At 41.3% G+C, this 19,578-nt stretch overlaps 1 protein-coding gene across 4 annotated transcripts; it reads left to right on the top strand.

Moving 5' to 3' along the window:
* The first annotated feature begins 670 nt into the window (after positions 1–670).
* On the top strand, positions 671–13,686 carry LOC136422896 (tyrosine-protein kinase Mer-like). Of its 4 annotated transcripts, none has more exons than XM_066410827.1 (18): positions 671–921; positions 5,262–5,397; positions 5,590–5,688; positions 5,963–6,039; positions 6,325–6,461; positions 6,817–6,924; positions 7,399–7,486; positions 7,903–8,032; positions 8,299–8,450; positions 8,595–8,743; positions 9,488–9,645; positions 9,858–9,994; positions 10,182–10,351; positions 11,174–11,314; positions 11,620–11,737; positions 12,124–12,223; positions 12,489–12,588; positions 13,187–13,686. In XM_066410827.1, exons 1-18 carry the CDS (start codon positions 864–866, stop codon positions 13,205–13,207), a joined length of 2,079 nt encoding a protein of 692 aa, XP_066266924.1. In that variant the 5' UTR covers positions 671–863; the 3' UTR covers positions 13,208–13,686. The 4 variants fall into 4 exon arrangements, with proteins under 4 accessions (XP_066266924.1, XP_066266934.1, XP_066266918.1 ...); XM_066410837.1 differs by lacking the exon at positions 671–921 and adding an exon at positions 2,443–2,743; XM_066410821.1 differs by lacking the exon at positions 671–921 and adding an exon at positions 4,212–4,667.
* Positions 13,687–19,578: the final 5,892 nt, after the last annotated feature.

The raw sequence follows: 19,578 nt of genomic DNA, 5'->3' as shown, positions 1-19,578 counted from the left end.
CCATTGTCATCACAGAAACAATCGGAATGTTAACGGCACCCCGACGTCTGGTGACTGCCCTTTTCAGCAGCATCGTTGTACAAAAACGTCAATCAAACATGCACGTGACCCGCCTGGTTGTGTCTGTGCCAGGGGGAGCGGAAAACTCCGCGTGACGTCAGAGGACAGAAATAGGAGCTAAATGTTATGAGCACACTAAGAAACCACACAGACCATAATTCAGCATTGTAACCAAACCACGAGAGAGCCTAACATTCTGAGAAAGTGCCGGCCATGCAGGCATTCCATGTGTTGGAGTCCTAGGAGAAGGATTAAATCATGTATGCTCTGCAGTATCTGCCGCCTGGCTCCATGTGCATCCAATGGCCTAACATCGGTCCATAATAACAAAGTGTCAGAAACCAACCCTGGCGTTCTTCTGACAGCGAGTATCGAGGAATCCCCTGTTGGCAGCACATCATGGGAAAAAACGACGTCTCAATACCTACAACTAGAAAATAGTGAAAGACACTGTATCCTCCGGCCTATAGATTTGACTTACCAAACCAAAACAAACAAAACAAAACACCTAGTCGCAGGTAAACGAGACACTAAACGCACTGTGCCCTGAAAGTACATGTAACACTATCTCACAGTTCCGTGTCCCTCGCTTTGAGACGCGGCCGAGCTGAACATTCCGAGAGGTCAGGTGCAGTCACCAGTCACTAGTAGAGTTCAAAGGGTTCACGGGACATAGCATAACATTTCTCGAGGGAAGGAAGGTAGCACATGCACCACTTTTCTGGAGAAATTGAGGCTTTTCGAGCCGTTGAATCTAAATTGTGACGTTCACAGCGCCCCTGGGCCCCCTATTTAACTACGACATGGGGATCGGTGGCACATTGATCAGAGCAGCCGTCATCATAGTGAGCTGTCACATCGGTAAGTAAACACGGAAACTTGTTCATTTCTTCATAGATCTGCACCCAACTGGCAGGTTTGTTGCGCAGTTTAAACTTTACCAAACCTGAACCATGCCCATCAGGACTCCGTTTGCTCCTTAGGTCGTTTTTCCGCGGAGTTGGACAGAAAAAATAACATTCACCCGTCCCTAAAAATCGCCTAGCGATCGAGAAGACATATGTAAAGGTAAAAGTAAAAGGTAGTCCCATAGCCTTTTTAGGGCCACCGTTTGCTTCATTAACCGACGACATTTTACACCTGGATGGATTGAGGAAAGTTGTGTAAAAGTGTAGTTACCAAGGCCAGCCAGGAACGACAGGAACCGAGCCCATGACCTCCCGACCTCACGTCCACTAGCCTGGCAACTACAGGCCATTCGACTAAACTAAGACATATTCATACCGGCCTAAAATGTACTTTAAGAATTTAGTCGAGACTTGTCGTGGGAGCTATTTCCCTGCGCCGGCTCAGGCTTGTTTTGACGTCTCTATAGGCGTGGCTATTTATCTGCCTTTTTATTATGTTTTCCTTTTTGTCAGCCAGTCTGCTGAAAAAAAGTGTACTTTAAGATTTTAGTTCACAGACTTGTCGGGGGAACTATTTCCCTGCATCGGCTCAGGCTTGTTTTGAAATCTCTATAGGCGTGGCTATTAATTTGCCTTTTTATTTTGTTTTCCTTTGTGTCAGCCAGTCCGCTGAAAATAAAAGGTGTATATAATTTTTTTTTTATGATCAACTTGAATACTTCCAGGGGATAAGCGCTCTTATTTTGATTGTATTCTTGGTTGATGGTATAAAATGACATGTACTTATCAATATGCAATGACACATCTGAAACATTGTCTTCATCCGAAAAAGAACGCTCCCTCAAGAGTCATTCGAAACTCTCGACCACAGCCGACTTACCCCCAACCACCAGCCCACCTCTTTCCAACCGTATCCGAACCCATCCAAGACCTCCCGTCCACAGCTGAATGTTTTAATTAAAACATTTGACAGGTGCAGCCGACCATGGTTGGGGAAAGGTTGGGAATGGGCGGGAGGTCATGGTCGGCTACATGCAAGAGGGACTCAAAGCACAGAAGGCGTTGTGTAACTAGGCCGAAATAGAACAGCCGTCATGGGGCGTAATTTGAATGATTAGAAAAATAAGGTAACAGCTTGTGTAAAAGTTATTGGTCTGAGAAAAGACTGAGAGAATGTTTAATTTGTTTAATTCTTCCATCCGATACATCCTGAAGTGTCTTTTGTCTCTGAATTATTCAATGACTGGGGCTCTGTGTCTGCCTGTGCCCGCACCGGAATTTCAGTTATTTCATAAACACCACATGTTTGTGTCCATCAGAGGTAGCAGTTAAATCCAGTGTGCATTTATTTACGTTAACGTGGAACATGTATGTACATTTAGCTGATATGGGACATCATGAATGATATCAAGTATTATGGAATTGTGTTAAGAAGAATATGAATGAGGTAAATAGAGACACACTTTGCCCTGAAAGGTCCATGTAACTATCCCATGTTGGCCGCGCCTCGCTTTGAGGCGCAGCTAACCTGAACATTCCGCCAGTTCAGGTGCAGTTATTAGTCTGGAGTTCAAAGGGTTCTCGGGGCATAGCACAGCATTTCTCGTGCAAAGAAAGGTATACCTTTCTATACCAGCACTTTTCTGGATAGATCGATGCTTTTCGAGCTGTTGAATCTAAGTTGTGACGTTCGCAGCGCCCCTTATACAACTAAGACATGGGGATCAGTGGCACATTGATCAGAGCAGCCGTCATCATTGCGAGCTGTCACATCGGTAAGTAAACACGGAAACTTGTTCATTTCCTCATAGACCTGCGCCCGACTGGCAGGTTTGTTCCGCAGTTTGAATGTAACGAACCCAGGACTATGCCCATCAGTAGGACTATACCCATCAGGACTTGTTCACCAACACGGGTGGAATTGGCTTCTCATGACGTTTTCCCGCCGAGTTGGGCAGAAAAAAGAACATTCCCCGATCCCTAAAATCGCCTTGTGATCAACAATAAATATCTAAAAGGTATAATGGAAAAGGTAGTCCAATAGCTTTCTTAAGGCCACCGTTTGCTTCCTAACCGAAGTCAAGCACCCATTTTACACCTGGATGGATTGAGGAAAGTAGTGTAATAGTGTAGTTACCAAGGGCCAGCCAGGAACGCTCGGAATCGAGCCCGTGACCTTCCGACCTCACGTCCACTAGCCTGGCAACTACAGGCCATTCGACTCCACTAAGACATATCTACTCCGCCCCAGAATGTACTTAAAAGATTTTAGTTCGCAGACTTGGCGGGAGACTTATTTCCCTGCTGTGTCACGCCGTCTCTACATATCTGATCAATGTTTTCATACGACAAAAATGTTGAGGTTGTGAATTTCAATATATAAGGTGATCAATGATCACAGTTTCTTACTAGCTACATCGTCAGCGCGCTGGACCTCCGACCCTATCATGGTAAGGTACAGGCTCACTATGTCCTGGGACAATACCGACGTGGACTTTGCTTTAGAGCATCGCATATCTATTGTTGGGGACGAGGTCTCTGACAACATTTGCTCAGTTAACGATGTAAAGCAGACAGTTCAGATTGATTGGTCACTTTTGGATTTCATTACGTTCAACTGATACTAAGAAACTGGTCTTACTTCTGACAGCCTTCGTTTCTATTTGTGGCTTTTAGTGGACAAGCAATTTGAATGCCACTCTTTCACCAAATTTTACTGCTAAATAACAACCATTTTTCAGCTAGACATTAGGTTACATCTGACGTTTTCTTAACGCTGTTGTGGCGTAACGGCAGGGTGTTTGGCCCAGAACTCAGGGGTTCGAATTCCCTGACGCCACTAATGTTGCACCCTTGGCAAAGGCACTTTCCCAACTCCACCCAGGTGTAAATTGGGTTATTTTTCTCTGCTAAAGTAAGTTACCATTGTTGCATTTTTTCAATGTTTGTACCCGTGCAATTGGCATACGGGCATTGATTTGCAAATAAAGGTTGATTTATAAAAACTTGAGTGCAGTACCACATCGCCGTTGTCTGTCCAAAAGCAATAACAAACAAAAATCCCAACGATGAACGCAGACGCTTCTGGGTCAAATGTCAAAAGGTAACCAGACGCCGGGTCTGTGTCAGCGGGGGGGGGGGGGGGGGGGGGGAGCGGAAACCACCGCGAGACGTCAGATGACAGAAATAGGAGTTAAGTGTCAGCAACGAAGCCTGGTGTTAGAAATGAGTGTCAGAAACCTTTCTGGCGTTTTTCTCACAGCGAGTTTCGAGGAAGTCCCCTGTTGGTAGCACATCATGGGCAAAAATTCAAAACTGAACAAATAGAAAATAGTGAAAGACGTTACATAATCTGGCCTATCATTGGAACCAAACCAAGCAAAACCAAACTCACATTACCCACACGTATTGTGACCTGAAAGTACAATACTATCTTATATTTCCGTGTCCGTCCGGCCTTTGAGACGCGGTCATGCTGTACATTCCGCCAGTACAGGTGCAATTACTAGCCTAGATCTAGAGTTCAAATGGTTCGCGGGGCATAGCATAATATTTCTCGTACAAAGGAAGGTAGTACACACCACTTTTCTGTAGAAATTAGGGCTTGAGTTGTGACGCAGCGTCTCTTATACAACTACGACATGGGGATCCGTGGGGTATTGATTAGAGCAGCCGTCATCATAGTGAGCTGTCACATCGGTTTGTTGCGCTGTTTGAACTTACCAAACATGAATCGTGCCCACCAGGACTTGTTCACCAAGTCTGTCTACTTGCCATGTCGTGTTTTCGATGAGTTGGACAAACAAAAGAACATTCACCGATCTCTAAAAATCGCCTGGTGATCGAAAGGACATGTGAAAGGAAAAGGTTGTCCCATAGCCTTTTTAAGGCCGCCATTTGCTTCCCTACCCGAAGTCAGATACCCATTTTTACACCTAGATGGAGTGAGAAAAGTCGTGTAAAGTTTATTTCCCAAGGACCGAACGTCTAGCCAGGAACGCCCGGAACCGAGCCCGTGACCCCCCGACCTCACGTCCACTAGCGCGTTAACTCGACCATTTGTCTCCACTAAGACATATCTATTCCACCCTAAAAGTACTCTAAGATTTTAGTTAGCAGACTTGTCGGGCGAGCTATTTCCCTGCCGTGACACGGCGTCTCTCAGTATATATAGATCCTTAACGAATACAATCATCATCATCATATTATGGTCCATGTAATCTCCAAAAAAATGTTAAGGCTGTGCATTACAATATGTAATGTGATCAATGATCACAATTAATTTTCCACCAGCTACATCAACAGCAGGCTGGACCTCTGATCCCACCATGTTAAGGTACAGTCTCACTTTGCCCTGGGACGACACCGGCGTGGACGACTCCTTCGTTAAGTACGTGGTTCAGCTGTACCAGAGCAAGGACAGGCACTGGTAGGTTTACATATGCTATGTATGTGTGTGTACGTGTGTGCGTGTGTAATTGCGCCTGTCTGTGTATGTGTAACTGTATACCTGTGTGTATATATGATACTGTCAATTAAGCAAAATTATTACTGATAAGGTGAGCATCATATTTGCTATTTGCATATTTTATATATGTGTTGTTTTCTGACTGTAACATAGCATTGACGTGCACAGACCACCAATGGTACAGGAGATCCTAGCACATGTGTGGAGACAGGCCACCTTTATAGACCTGCAGCCCAGAACCTGGTACTGCAGGTAGGTTCAATTGATATTTTGTACGAGTTACAATTCCGCAGTTGGCATTTGAATACTACACAGTACACACTTTGGGGGGCAATAACAGGAATCTTAGAAATTAGTATAGACTTTAGATGGACGTTGAACGACTATGACTTCCAGGTCTTGTGTGCATGTATTAGTATTATGACGAGGAGTTTTATGGGGAAAAAACATTTGACTTTTTAAAACAAATCCTTCCTATGAAAATATATCCTATCAAAAGGGTTCAATCGTAGAAAACGTATTTCAGGAACTGCACAATCATGACAACAAATGGCAACAGAAGTTGTGGAGGGTACAGCTCAATGATAACTGCACATAGTAATGGTAAGTGTCTATGTAGTATTTTACCAAGTCAACGAAACTTCGCAGGCTTTAAATTTGTTGCCTGTTTACTTTACTGCATGCACAAACATATCTAAAAATCTTATGTTATGAATAGGGTGCTGCATATTTTTGCATTTTCATTGTCTAACGTTTATTGACGCCCCCCCCCCCCGAAGGACGTTCATGTGTATGTGTATGCGCATGTAAACATTGAAAAAAGATACAATTTCATTAAGGATTTCACACACGTTCGGGTCTTATAAACTCTTGTCTGTTTTTCCACAGCTATAGATTCGACGGTTAGGTCCTTTACCTCCGTGTCGGTCACCAACACCAGCATCACAATCGGTTGGCCGTCATTCCAAGAACAACGGATCCAGAGCCATTTGATGGACGACATAACTTTATTCTTCTACTACAGGGTGAAGCATAAACTATTAACCTAAGGGTTCAAAACAGTCATATCTGATCATGTTTTGCAAAATAATAAATCAGCAATAGTAATATTTTGGAACTGTAGTAAGGGCCGTTACAACATGCATGTAATTGTCATGAATCGTTCAGAGCGTTCAGACTGAACATAATCTATTGACGAAAAAATCCATCAAGTGCATCGAGATAAGAATCAATGTGTTTATACTCATCTGCTTTCGATAAACTTTATTGATCCGGTTTTATCAATTTTATATCATTTTTCTAGGACCGAAAAAAAAAGAGAAAGGGAGAGAGATGGGGCCGGGGGAGGGAGATATATAACGCGAAACATTTTTTTTCCAGCTGGAAATTACACCAGTTGAGAGGAAAACAAGAAGTTCACAGATGTTCTACAACGAGACTACATTACATGGAACTTTTACCGGACTCACTCCCGGAAAGGAATACGAAGTGAGTACAGTCGAAATCAGTTAGCCTTCATCGGCATAACTCTAACAGAGACATTTACACATCCATAGCCTGTGTACACTTTTTTATGAGGCAGCTGCAGATGCATGAAATCTGATGATTACTTCATGACATATTTCTGTTACTAAAGGACGCCTGAGCACTACTACTATTGTCATTCAATCGAGTGCAGACTATGACATGGTACTGCCAGCCTCATGACGCAGTTTGTTTACTTCAAGTACCCAGCACGCCTTTACCTATCTTCATATCTCTATAGCTAGTATATGGGAACTGGTATCGATGTAGACGGATATCCATCAGAATATTGAATGTACTGCAAGTATGCAGGAAAACATCAGATGCAGAAAAATGATTGTGAGACAGCCCTGTGAAAATCTTTGTGGAAATATATTTTTGACCAACAATTAACAGGCAATTGTTGGCGATCTAGAGTGTGATATTTTCCGGTTTCAGATTAAGTTGACAGCAGCTGGAAATAAGCCCGTAGACAAGAGGGGTCCTTATTATTGGAGAATGACAACCACCGCCATCATTGCTACTGGTGAGTAGAGTTTAGAACATTTCCACCCATGTCCCTATGATAACTAGTAGTGTAAGTGATAAATAGGTGGTCATATCAAAGAGTGTTTTGACCATAGGGCTAGTAGTGTAAGTGACGCGTTTAACCTGTTAAATCATCCATATACTTGTACGTAGGTTCATTCTTTCGTATCCAGTTGTTTGTTTGCATTGTTGTAGAAGTCCTTACGAAAGTCTCTATTCCGTTGTCGTGTCAATAAAGATTGTCGTATAACTATTGCCAGCTTTTTGGATTGAACGTAAAAGTTGCCACTTGGTAGCTCTGACATAAGTACTGTTCACTTTGACAGCGGTTGTTCCCTATTTTACACATGCAAAATAACCCTATATAAAGAAAAGTCCTGAAAATGTATTATATCTATACTTCTGCGTTTTTAGATCCTTCCCCTGTAGAAAACGTGCCCATAGTCACCACTAGTTCGACATCCGTGACTTTGAATCTGATTCCACCGACGGAGGGGTTTGTAGATCTGTTCGAAATAAAGGCGACTTCATCCCGTCACACAAGGTACATGGCACCAGAAAATGTTTAATAATTTAACATCGTTTTATTGTTCCTGATCAACGATGTGGTCCTTGGATGACAACCGTAAAGACAATAAAACGTTGAGCCTGAAGTTCATTTAGTAAAACAGTTGCTGACATTAGAAGGCTGATGTCACAAACCGAGAATCTTCAGCACAAATAAGTAACTAACCTTTTAAACTATAGAATTGTTGGCATCTTTCATCTGCTGACACTTTTCTGCTAATCTAGCTCTTTTCAATTTTCCAGCCCTCTTGTAACTGTGCCATTTCCAAACGAAACCTTAAAAGGCGTCACTGCGACTCTGTTTAATCTGTGGCCTGAGACCACCTACAACCTGTCGGTGACGACAGTCGCCAACGGCAGAACGGGCCAAGCTAAGGTTGTTGCCTTCACGACAGGTAAGACCTTTTAAGACCACAAAAATATAGCAATCTACAAGAATGCACAAATTTTCACAGCCCAGTCTTGGGTGACTATCTGTGCATACAAATGACTCCTAGGACATACATCATAAAGAATATTTCTTTTTTTTAATCTTTCAGAGGCTGTCTCCATCGATGCCAAGCTCGTTGGCTCCGTCACAGCGGTCCTCGTGGTTGCACTGATTGCAGCAGCCTTCTGTACTGTGCGGATCGTCAAGCGGCTGAGATACAAGTTAGACCCGTCACAGTTATTCAGAGAAGTCCTTGAGGTAAACAAAAGCTTACGATTGATATTTACCTTTGCCGAGGAGGTTTAAACCACATTTGCAGTGAGATGTGCCAAGGTTAGGTGTGACAGGTCGTTCAGTGTGATGTAACCAGCTGCTGCTGCCTGCCAGTCTGGTGTGTTACGCCGGAGGGCGGTTATATCGGCTTTATAGATACCTTGATACCTTGATACATTGATACCGCATCCAGGAAAGAAGGCTTTATCCGCCTGTTATGTCCTGATCTCGCCGCTTTTATGTAGTGTACTTGCGCTCTTCCCAGTATTCATCTAGCCTGGTCTTAGACTGTTTAACGCTCTCTGCAGCAACCACTTTAGCAGGTAAGGAATTCCAGCTGTTAACAACTCGGACACTAAAATTTGACTTCTGACCCAAGTCGTAGCCAGTGGGACTTTTAGCTTGAGGTCATGACCCCTTGTTACCTTCTGCTCAACGGGGGTGAAGAAACTGTGGACTGGAACCCTCTCAAGACCTTTTAGGATTTTGAAGACTTGGATCATGTCCCCTCTTTGCCGCCTGTATTCCAGGGAAGGGAGTTTAAGTCTCTGGAGTCTGCAACTGTAAGGTAGTTCCTTGAGTGCGGGGATCAGCCGTGTGGCCCTTCTCTGAACCTTTTGCAAGTCCTGCTTCCCTGTCTTGGATTTGATTATGGACGGACGTCGACCTCTAGGTGGTTGACGATGGTACTGCAGCAGAACTTCCAGTATGTTGTATGTTGTTCCCCAGGACATCGTTGGGTCTGAGAAGATGGAGCCATGGCTGAAGGACAGAAAGGATCTGTTCCTGGAGGAGCTGATCGGAGAGGGAGAGTTCGGTCACGTGAGGAGGGGCGTGCTGAGGGAAGAAGGACAGCAGGCCGTCATTGTAGCTGCCAAGACGCTCAGGTTAGGTTGACGTTTTGACCAGTTGAACAGCAGGTCAACAAAATGACAAAACAAAAGCTTCACGGAGTGAAGTCTACCTGTTCCTCGCCGTAATTCTATTGGCAAAATTCTAAAGTTCATCAACACAGTACAGTGTTGAAAAGCAAATGATAAAGCAAAAGCATGCTACATGTTTGATTTCTTGTGAAAATGTATCGTCACTTTAACTACAGGGTGGACCGAGCCAACGAGATGACCTACCGGGACTTCGCGAAGGAAGCGAGCCTGCTGGTGGAAGTCAACGACGATGGAGGTCACGTGAACATCGTCAGTCTGATTGGACTTGTGATTGATGGAGTGAAGAAGAAAGGTACAGAAATGCGGAATTGCATTTTAAAATGTTGCAAGATGCATTAACAGCTGGGAAATGTCTGAATTGATTTCCTTTTTTAGCACTTGGACATAACAGAATGTTGATGATAGTTGGCAATAACAAAAATGAGTTCTTCTATCACAACGTTTCTGGAAAAAATAGAATACAAATCCTTTCTTTTCAGATCCGCGGTACATCCTTGTTGAGTACGCTGAGCCAGGAGAGTTACTCTGGTACCTGCTGAACGTTCAGAACAACCGTTGCCAGGCAGACATCCCGCCGGGCTTAGGGCGACAGCTCACCGAGGTGGCCATCGACATCGCCCGGGGGATGCTCGAGCTCAAACGCCGTCGGGTAACTCATGTTTTTTCAACCACATTCATTCTCGAAAAATGGTCTGAATAACCTCAATGTACGTCGTCTTGCTCCTCAGATTATGATATTGCAGTTCTCAATTTAAGCAGCAATCATGGAAACTACAATAGCTGAAACTTAGTGCACCGCGTTATAAACAGGTATCCTTAATTATTATTATACTATATGGCAAAGATTGGTACGTTGTCTCTAAATGTAATGACTGTTGTGCACTTCGATCCTTTGGGACAGCCATGGATGTATCGAAGACGTACATGAGACCAATGCTTATATGGGCTCGAGGCGTTAACACATTGGCCTACTCAACGACAAAATGTTAGCGCTTCGAGCTCAAATAAGCATTAAGACAAGTACATATATATTTCAAAAGTATTATAAGGTTTGTGATGTTTAGCTGATGTATATATCTTTATTGATTACTTTTAATTGTAAACCATACTACAATTGAGCCAATGAAGGCTGCTACTGTATGTTGCGTCTTGCAACGACGTAATAAAACCATTTATTCAATGCCTCTATCTCAACTATAAACTCCACCCTGATCGCTCGTACCAGATGCTTTCCAGCCATTTTTCCACTCGAATAGTGCTTGCAATTCACAAACGAAGCAGCATAGAAGCTGTCATAGCAGCGACTTAGTACGGGTCATATTATGGTGTCTTTTAACAGCATAGAAGTGAATGGCATTTCGTTTCTAAATAGTTAGTGTAGGTTTTATATTTAATTTGTCTATGCCGTCCATCAGCTCAGGCGAAGGCACCTTTCCTAACTATAAACTCTGTTTCCGATCGCTCCTAACAGATCACCCACCGTGACCTGGCGTGCAGAAACATCGTCCTGTCCTCTCCGGGCGGCCAGGCCGGACGGCTGGTCGCCAAAATCTCCGACTTCGGACTGGCCCGTGACGTGTACGTGACGACACAGTACATGAGGCACCCTCTGGTAGGTTCTCTACTGCATAGCTTGACTTTATCGTGCTTGTAGCAGCCGCCCGTAACCGGTGAGGGGCCACTACAGCCCCAGACAGCTGGACTTTGCGTTCTACAGAGTCAGACTATCTACTGCAGTACACAGACAAGGTTCGCCCCTATCTCTGTAAAATGCATGGTAAAAGTAAACCCATTGAATTATTCATTGATATTTGTCTTCCTTAATAGCATTGCCCTTTCTGCACAACTGTGAGCCCGGTGACGGATATGTCATTCGTTCAACCGTATCGATTCTGACAACATTGCATATGCCCACAGACCAACCTGCTGCTGCCTATCAAGTGGATGGCGATGGAGTCTCTGATCGAGGGTGTTTACAGCTGTAAGAGCGACATGTGGGGGTTCGGAGTCGTGCTGTGGGAGATAGCGACTTTGGGTCAGTGCCTCTGTACTATTTTTTCCTGAAATAGCAAGGACAACGATAGTAACGACGTATTTCGTCCTGAAATGATGACGCTCCTGACTGTAATTACTGGGCTTGATGTCAGTATAGGTCTGTATCTGGGATAAACGTCGGTCATCTTCGCGATGAAGCTGTGGTGGCCCGCATCGGCGCTAACTGAACTTTACGAAAAAGATGATGATGATGATGATGATGATGATGCACTGCCGAAAAAACGAGCGGAAAAGAAGTGTAGATGACCAGGCTGTATGGTATCTCTTTGCAGTATCTATGGTAATAAGCGTCACATAAATAGCACACTTTTCACCATGCTATTAGTACTGTTCATAACTGACTAAGAAAGAATTGTAAAATCCCAGGAGGGACCCCTTACCCCGAGGTTTGTGGGTACGAGACTCTGGTGACGAGGCTGCGCCGAGGGTACCGCCTGCAGAAACCGAACGGTTGTTCGGACGAGCTGTAAGTAAATGTTGGATACTTTAATGAAATCGTCAAGCCTGATCTTTAACTTGCATTTACCTTTTAGTCGGCAATCTTTCAACCAAAAACGCATTACCATTTCCTTTCCTTTTGTTATTGCCTTATTTAACATATAAAACATTTTGTTTCAGAAAAGGGAGCGCATGCCCCAAATAATTGTGTTTTTATGCATAGTAAGACAAAGAACAGGTCAATGCTTATAGTGTCTGGACATAATTTTGACAATTCTGCGCATGACTAATAGGTACGAGCTGATGAACCTCTGCTGGCTGGATGACCCGGATGCAAGGCCCACACCTGACATCATGGAGGACAGGTTGGAGCAGCTGCTGCAACTGAACAAGGTACTGTTTTTTCACAGATTTTCCACGTATAGGTTATTATTTATATCATCAAGGCAAGACCAATGCTTAATTTAAATCGTCTGGCAGTTTCCACATCTATACTCACTTGCTTGTAACTGCCTTTCTTATTATATGTATGTCTAACCGTCACAGACGGATTTAGATACCGTTTCTGCATTCTGTTTTTGACCCAAACTATGTACATCGGATATTGATATCTGGCAGCTAAGCAAAAAAGAAGAAATGATGAGAGCTTTGGAACTATTTCACATTTTTGTGTAATATTTTTCTAAGAAACGGGACATTTTTGTTGTTCTGATAGATGTGACAGTTTTTGTTGTTCTGAGAAATGTGTCAGTTTTTGTTGTTCTGAGAAATGTGCAGTTTTTGTTTTTCTGGGAAATATGGCACTTTTTGTTGTTCTGAGAAATGCGGCAGTTCGTGTCGTTTTGAAAAAAAAGTGGTAGCTTTAAGATACACCCACCTGCCAACTGCCACGTGCTCAAGATATTTTCAAGTCAGATATCACCTCGTCTGAATTTTTGTCTCGTTGCCATTTGTATTAATTGATTTTGGATGTATTTTACTATCGTTACAGGCTTTCTTTCCGGAGACCTAGCGAAGTATAAGCCTCTTCTGGATAATCATCTGGCAGGTGTTATATCTTTAGTGGTGAAATATTGACCAACCAAAGACTGCTCAAATATTTCAAATCTCATTCCATACACAATCGTCATTTGTAGTTTCCTGGAACTGTTACATAATAGAAGACGTTTTACCTTATGCAGTTATCGAGTTGTTATAATCATTAAAGTTTGTTCACTAATAATTAGCAACAACCGGATACCGGATACAAATTGGAGCTGTTAGTTGTCGAGTTGTTATTATTCTAAACCAGACATTCAAGTTTGTTAACTGATAATTAGTAACAACTGGATACAAAGTGGAACTAACACAGGTGTGGAGTTGTTATTATACTAATCCAGGCATTCAAGTTTGTTTACTAATAATTAGCAACAACTGGATACAAATTGGAGCTTATACAGTCGTCGACTTGTTATTATTCTGAACCAGACATTCAAGTTTGCTTCCTGTTGGTCACTCCACCTCCTTGGTCACTCACGTCAGCTTTCCGCCCCTCAACTGCTGCAGCATATTCCTGGGCGTCTTCTCCAGCTTCCCATGACCCGAAAACTGACTTTAAATCGACGTCTGACAGTTCCTCGACACATATTGTAAGAAGGTTTTGTGAATTTTGAGAAAATATATTTTTCTAAACAAGGGTAAGAAAAAGGTTCATAAAAAAAGACACCCCTCTATACAAAATAGAATAAGTGGTGTGTTATAGCCCGGGTGTGTTATGGCCCCATAACACATGGGCAAGGGAGGCTTCTGATTGGTCGACGCCATCTGGCTATGTGATAATAATAATTATCAACAGCCGGATACACATTGGAGCTTGCTATGATCTGAGACATTTACCCGCTCTCTTTGTCAAGATGTGGTTTTTAACTACCTGTGTTGTATAGCCCACGGTTGTAGTATTTTTCAAACGCTACTATAATGGAGCATTTTGTACATGCAAGTACCCAATAGAGTCAATGTTAAGGTTGACAGAATAAAAAGTTTTCATATTTGAAGAAGGAAGAAAAAACACAAAGTTCTTAAAGTAACAGTCATAAAGGGTCTTTTTTTATATGCAGAACAGTACAAGGGGAAATATTCGCAGAGATTTATTTAGCGGTGTTCACCGTTGAAACTGCCATACAGGGTTTTTCTGTAAAATGGTGAATATTCTATGTGGATTTAAGTCTGCAGTGAAGAGGTCAATGTGAAAAACAGGAACATCAAAATAACTGCAAAAATTTCCCCTTTACAATATGTTTTCATGAAAATACATTGTATATGGGACAACGTTACAACTTAACATATAATTAGCCAGAATTTTATCAACATCACAAAATCTATTAAAGAGGGTGCATCATCATATCCCACAAAATAAGAAGTCTTGAGTTGAACTTGCTTCCACAGCAGACACCATCTGAAAGAAAAGAATATATTTCATATTACAAAGTTTACGAGTACTTTGATATGATATATTTGTGTGGGTACTAGTACCCCTTCCCACTGATCCTCGACGATGCATGGGGAACGAGCCATCATACTAGTACATTGCTTAATTCCATTCAAACCGAGGAAGTACCTGAACAAATTATTGAACATAATTTAAACCTGTTCCTCAAAACAAAACAAAAAAAGGAAAATCATTGCTGCCCAATGATACACTCACTACAACACATAGATGATCTTTGAATACTTTGTATTAGACCCTTCAATACTAACAGTCACCATACAGCTGCAGGCATACACCACTTAAATTTGTCAGACACAAGTACCAGTATATCTATGTGTGAGGGGAGCAGGACAATTGCTTGGCATTTTTTAGATGATAATTTCATAAAATCAGCATGATATCTGCAATACTTAGTACTTCACTGTTTAAAAAATGCTTTGCTCGCTTATAGCCTGTAAAGCAGAGCTACATAATACACTATAGTCAACATGCTACACCCAGCAAATGTAACGCCATTACTTTTAATAGTAATATTCCCCTGATTGTAGTGAAGATACAAGTACTAATGACCTAAAATACTTTAGAGGAAATCATGAAAATTGCATATTATTTCCTGTTGGGGGGATATTGAAGCAAACACATGTGTCAATCTGTATATCAATATGGCTGACCAACTAACATACATGAATACAGTAGTCTATATTTCTTGGAAAAAATGCATAATATTTGATTGATTATCCTGTATATGATTAACCCTCAAACCACCGTATGGGGTCAAAACTGACCCCAGGCGTATATCAACATGTGCCATTTTGACATTTCGAGTCGAAAACAAAATTTCTTCTGTGAGTTTGTTTGTATATTTGTCTTATAACTTCACGCAAGTTTTTACCGAGATTGGCTCAGTGTTGATTAAGTTATTCTAGAAAGTTTACGCATGGTCCAGTGGGGTCAAAACTGACCCCAGCAAAATCTGCACTCTTATTGCCTATTGTTTGATACTTGTCATCTAGTAACATGTACGATAAGGGTTATTATGATCATAGTTACAAAATATGATTGTGTAGAAACGTGAAAAAAACAAATTTTTTAAATGAACGTAAAAATTAATGACGTTGCGACGTATTATGACGTCATTTATGTGATTTTATTGACGAAAACCAACAAATTGGGTATTTCCATATAATTCAAAGGTACACGATAAAACTTGATTAGAAATTATGTATGATAGATCATAATATATCCAAAGACGTTATTTGTAGATGGCAACAGGAACGACGTCAAAATGACGTCATAAAAATTATATTCATATCAAGTTACATTAGCGAAATCCGCCACCTTGGTTCCGCCATCTTGAATTATTCTAAAAGCATTTTTTCATCATATAACCTAATAACACAATAAAAATGGACCAAAACGTTTATATTTAGATTGTTTCTGTTTGAATAAACATGGTAATGATGAAATTTGAGGTTGAAATAGCCGGTTATAGCTAATCTGATTATATCGTCCGCCATCTTAGATTTTGACCGATGACGTAATCAAATATGCACAAATTTTGAATATTAAATCATAAAAGTGATAGTGAATTAAATTGGTTGGTATTGATGTAAGAAAATAAGTGCAGTTTAGAATGACAGCCCTAGAATTACATTGTAAAATCCAAAATTAGCTACTTTTTCCAAATATGGCTCTAAGAAACCGGTTGCCATAGCAACATGAAAACATTGATTAGATATTTCACTAAATCAAAATTGTTGCCAACGAAATTTTAGCATAGGTGACCAAAATTGGTTGTTCTAGCGTAAGACATTCAGATGCTATATGACATCAAGTGTAGGCGCAGGCCTCAGAATAGCCCGCTTGTCTGAATAGCGTTAGTTGCAAAAGACGATGTTCCCTATTTTTGCATGAATTATGATAATGAGCAGAAATTATTCACACCTAATCATGTCAAACTGTCCCTTATAGATTACTAAAACTATACATATATACAAACCACAAAAATAGTCACTTATAAAGCTATATTTGTAGAGAACATTGTGGGGTCAGTTTTGACCCCATACGGTAAGATTAGTCGTAAAAAAGCTACGGTGGTTTGAGGGTTAAGAAAGATGAGTACTAATGACTTATACTAATTTGGGGGAAACAAAGCAATTCAATACTTGCCTAGGGAATATTGAAGTTACCACATTTATGATAATTTTGTCACCCATATTTACATGTCCTTTCAAAGTCTTTATTTTCTAATCCAGACCATGGATTGATTTGATATTTCATCATGAGGTGGAAAGATATATGTACCAATGGTTCTTACTACTTTTTCAAAAATCAGACATGCTTTTATAATTCCGGGGAATTTCTTAATATGGGTGGGTGTCAACAAGTATAGAGGTCAAATTAAGGTCAACTTCAAAACTGTATATTTCATCATCAAAATCATACATTAACTTCATATTCCCATATAAGTTGTAGGGATATACGTACTAATGATTCTAACTATTTTTAAAAAAATCAGACATTTTTCTATAATTCCGGGGAATTTTGGAATGGGACTACATGTAGGTGTCAATGATATAACACGTGAAAAGTAGGTCAAGTTCCAAAGTGTATATTCTGTAATCAAAATCATGGATCGACTTGAAATTCCTACATAACTTGGGGACATATAAGTACTAATGATTCCAAGAACTTTTCTCAAAATCAGACATGTTTTTATATTTCCGGGGAATTTTTGAATGGGACTAGGTGTCAGTAAGATAACACCTGAAAAGTAGGTCAAGTTCCAAAGTGTATATTTTGTCATCAAAATCATGGATTGACTTGATATTCCTACATAAGTTGGATAGATATAAGCAGTACTGATTTTAAGAACTTTTTTCAAAATCAGACATTTTCTTATAATTCTGGGGAATTTTTGAATGGGACTAGGTGTCAATAATGTTACACCTGAAAAGTAAGTCAAGTTCCAAAGTCAATATTTTGTCATCAAAATCATGGATTGACTTCATATTCCTACATAAGTTGGATAGATATAAGCACTACTGATTCTTAGATTTTTTTTCAAAATCAGACATGTTTTTATATTTCCGGGGAATTTTTGAATGGGACTAGGTGTCAATAATGTAACACCTGAAAAGTAAGTCAAGTTCCAAAGTGTATATTCTGTAATCAAAATCATGGATTGACTTGGCATTCCAATATAAGTTGGCGTGATATAATCACTACTGATTATAACTACTTTTTCCAAAATCAGACATGTTTTTATAATTCCGGGGAATTTCTGAATGGGGCTGGGTGTCAACAACATTAGAGGTCAAATCAAGGTCAACTTCCAAACTGTATATTTCTTCATTACCTGCATATATCAACATCAAATTCCCATGTCAGTAAGAGGGTTATATTGACTACTGATTCCTGCAATTTTGACAATATTTACATTAGTTGATCACATTCTGGGAGATGTTGACATGACCACACTCCAGCAAAGTGGGGAGGGGGGCTGATGGACACAATGACAACTTGTCAAGTCATTTTCTCACGATCGGCTTGGCTGATTGACTTCAAATTTTCTGTGTATGTAGGGTCTATCCAGCTGTGACAAAGCCTTGAATTCAATTGAAGCTACGTATATCTATAATCATTTAGGACTCTGTTTAACACCTCCAAAGGGCAAAATATGCTGTATCTGGAGATAGAAAACGCGAAAAAAGGGCAACAGGCATTTTACGAAGTACACATGTCATGCCAAGTGGAGCACCACTATATCCCCTGCCCATACGCACCTTCCATGAATCGGCACACTGCTGAATAAACACACAGTCCCCGGGGTTCTGCATCACGTCATTGCTCCAAAATCCGACCGGCGCCATTTTGGTGCGTTACGCCTCAACCTTCCCAGGTTGCATCGTTTCATCACCCCTTCTGATTGAACACCATGGTTCTGTTTCAAGCCACCAGAAGGTTTTCGTGTAGTCTACCGAGCCATTAACATTCAATTACCAGATCGTCACGTGGCAGATATGAAGTCAAAGCACATGTACACCTAGGAGTACCTGAACTCTTTTAAGACGCTTGTTGACATGATTATAGATATTTGGGTCTTTAATAACTGACTGACGCCCCTTCTAGACGGTGTTCGAGTTCGGCCTTATGATTAAAGTTTAGCCTCCCTAAATCGTGCTATAGTGGCCTGCACAACATCTGGTCCCCGCCCATATAGCGGGGAGGGGCCATACAAGCCCCGGACAGCGGAGTTTTCGTTACACAGACTAGGGACCAGTTCAGCTGATTCAACAGTAGACAATGTTACTTACACAGATCGGCGGTGGCCTCCCAACCAGTAACAATCACCCCCCCCCCCCCCACACACACACACCATGGTTGGGAGTAGTTTGGGACCAAGGTCGGCGCGGTTGGCCGCACCTGCCGAATGTTTTAAAATGTTGGGAGGTCTGGAATTGATTCTGACACGTTTGGAAACAGGTGTGCTTGTGCTTGGCAGTAAGTCGGTCGTGGTCGGGAGCGTTCTTAGGCAGCTTAAGACATTGACTCAGAGGGGGTTATTTCATATCAATAAATACATGTCATTTTATGCTATTAACCAAACATACACTGAAAATAAGATTAACTTAATCCCTGGAAATATCTAAGTTAACCATAAACAATTCATATATTGTCAGCAGGCTGTAGAAGAGAAACCTGAAAAACAAAAAAGGCAGATAAAAACGCGATCAAGACATGCTTGAGCTGAAAGAGTAGAAGAATATGTATGTTTATCATGGCCTTGGTTTAGCCTCCACCAGGCCTTCCTACGGAAGTATTGGTCGTACAATTCGGCAAAAAAAAGGAATTGGCCAGTAGAGTTAGTCCACAGTGAGGGTCAATATTTAGCCCGCAGTATTTGCAAGTGAAAC

The sequence above is a fragment of the Branchiostoma lanceolatum genome, chromosome 1 (genome assembly GCF_035083965.1).
Source record: "Branchiostoma lanceolatum isolate klBraLanc5 chromosome 1, klBraLanc5.hap2, whole genome shotgun sequence".
Classification (NCBI taxonomy): domain Eukaryota; kingdom Metazoa; phylum Chordata; class Leptocardii; order Amphioxiformes; family Branchiostomatidae; genus Branchiostoma; species Branchiostoma lanceolatum.
Note: the sequence above shows the minus strand (reverse complement) of the source record. Positions and strands in the feature narration are given on the sequence as shown.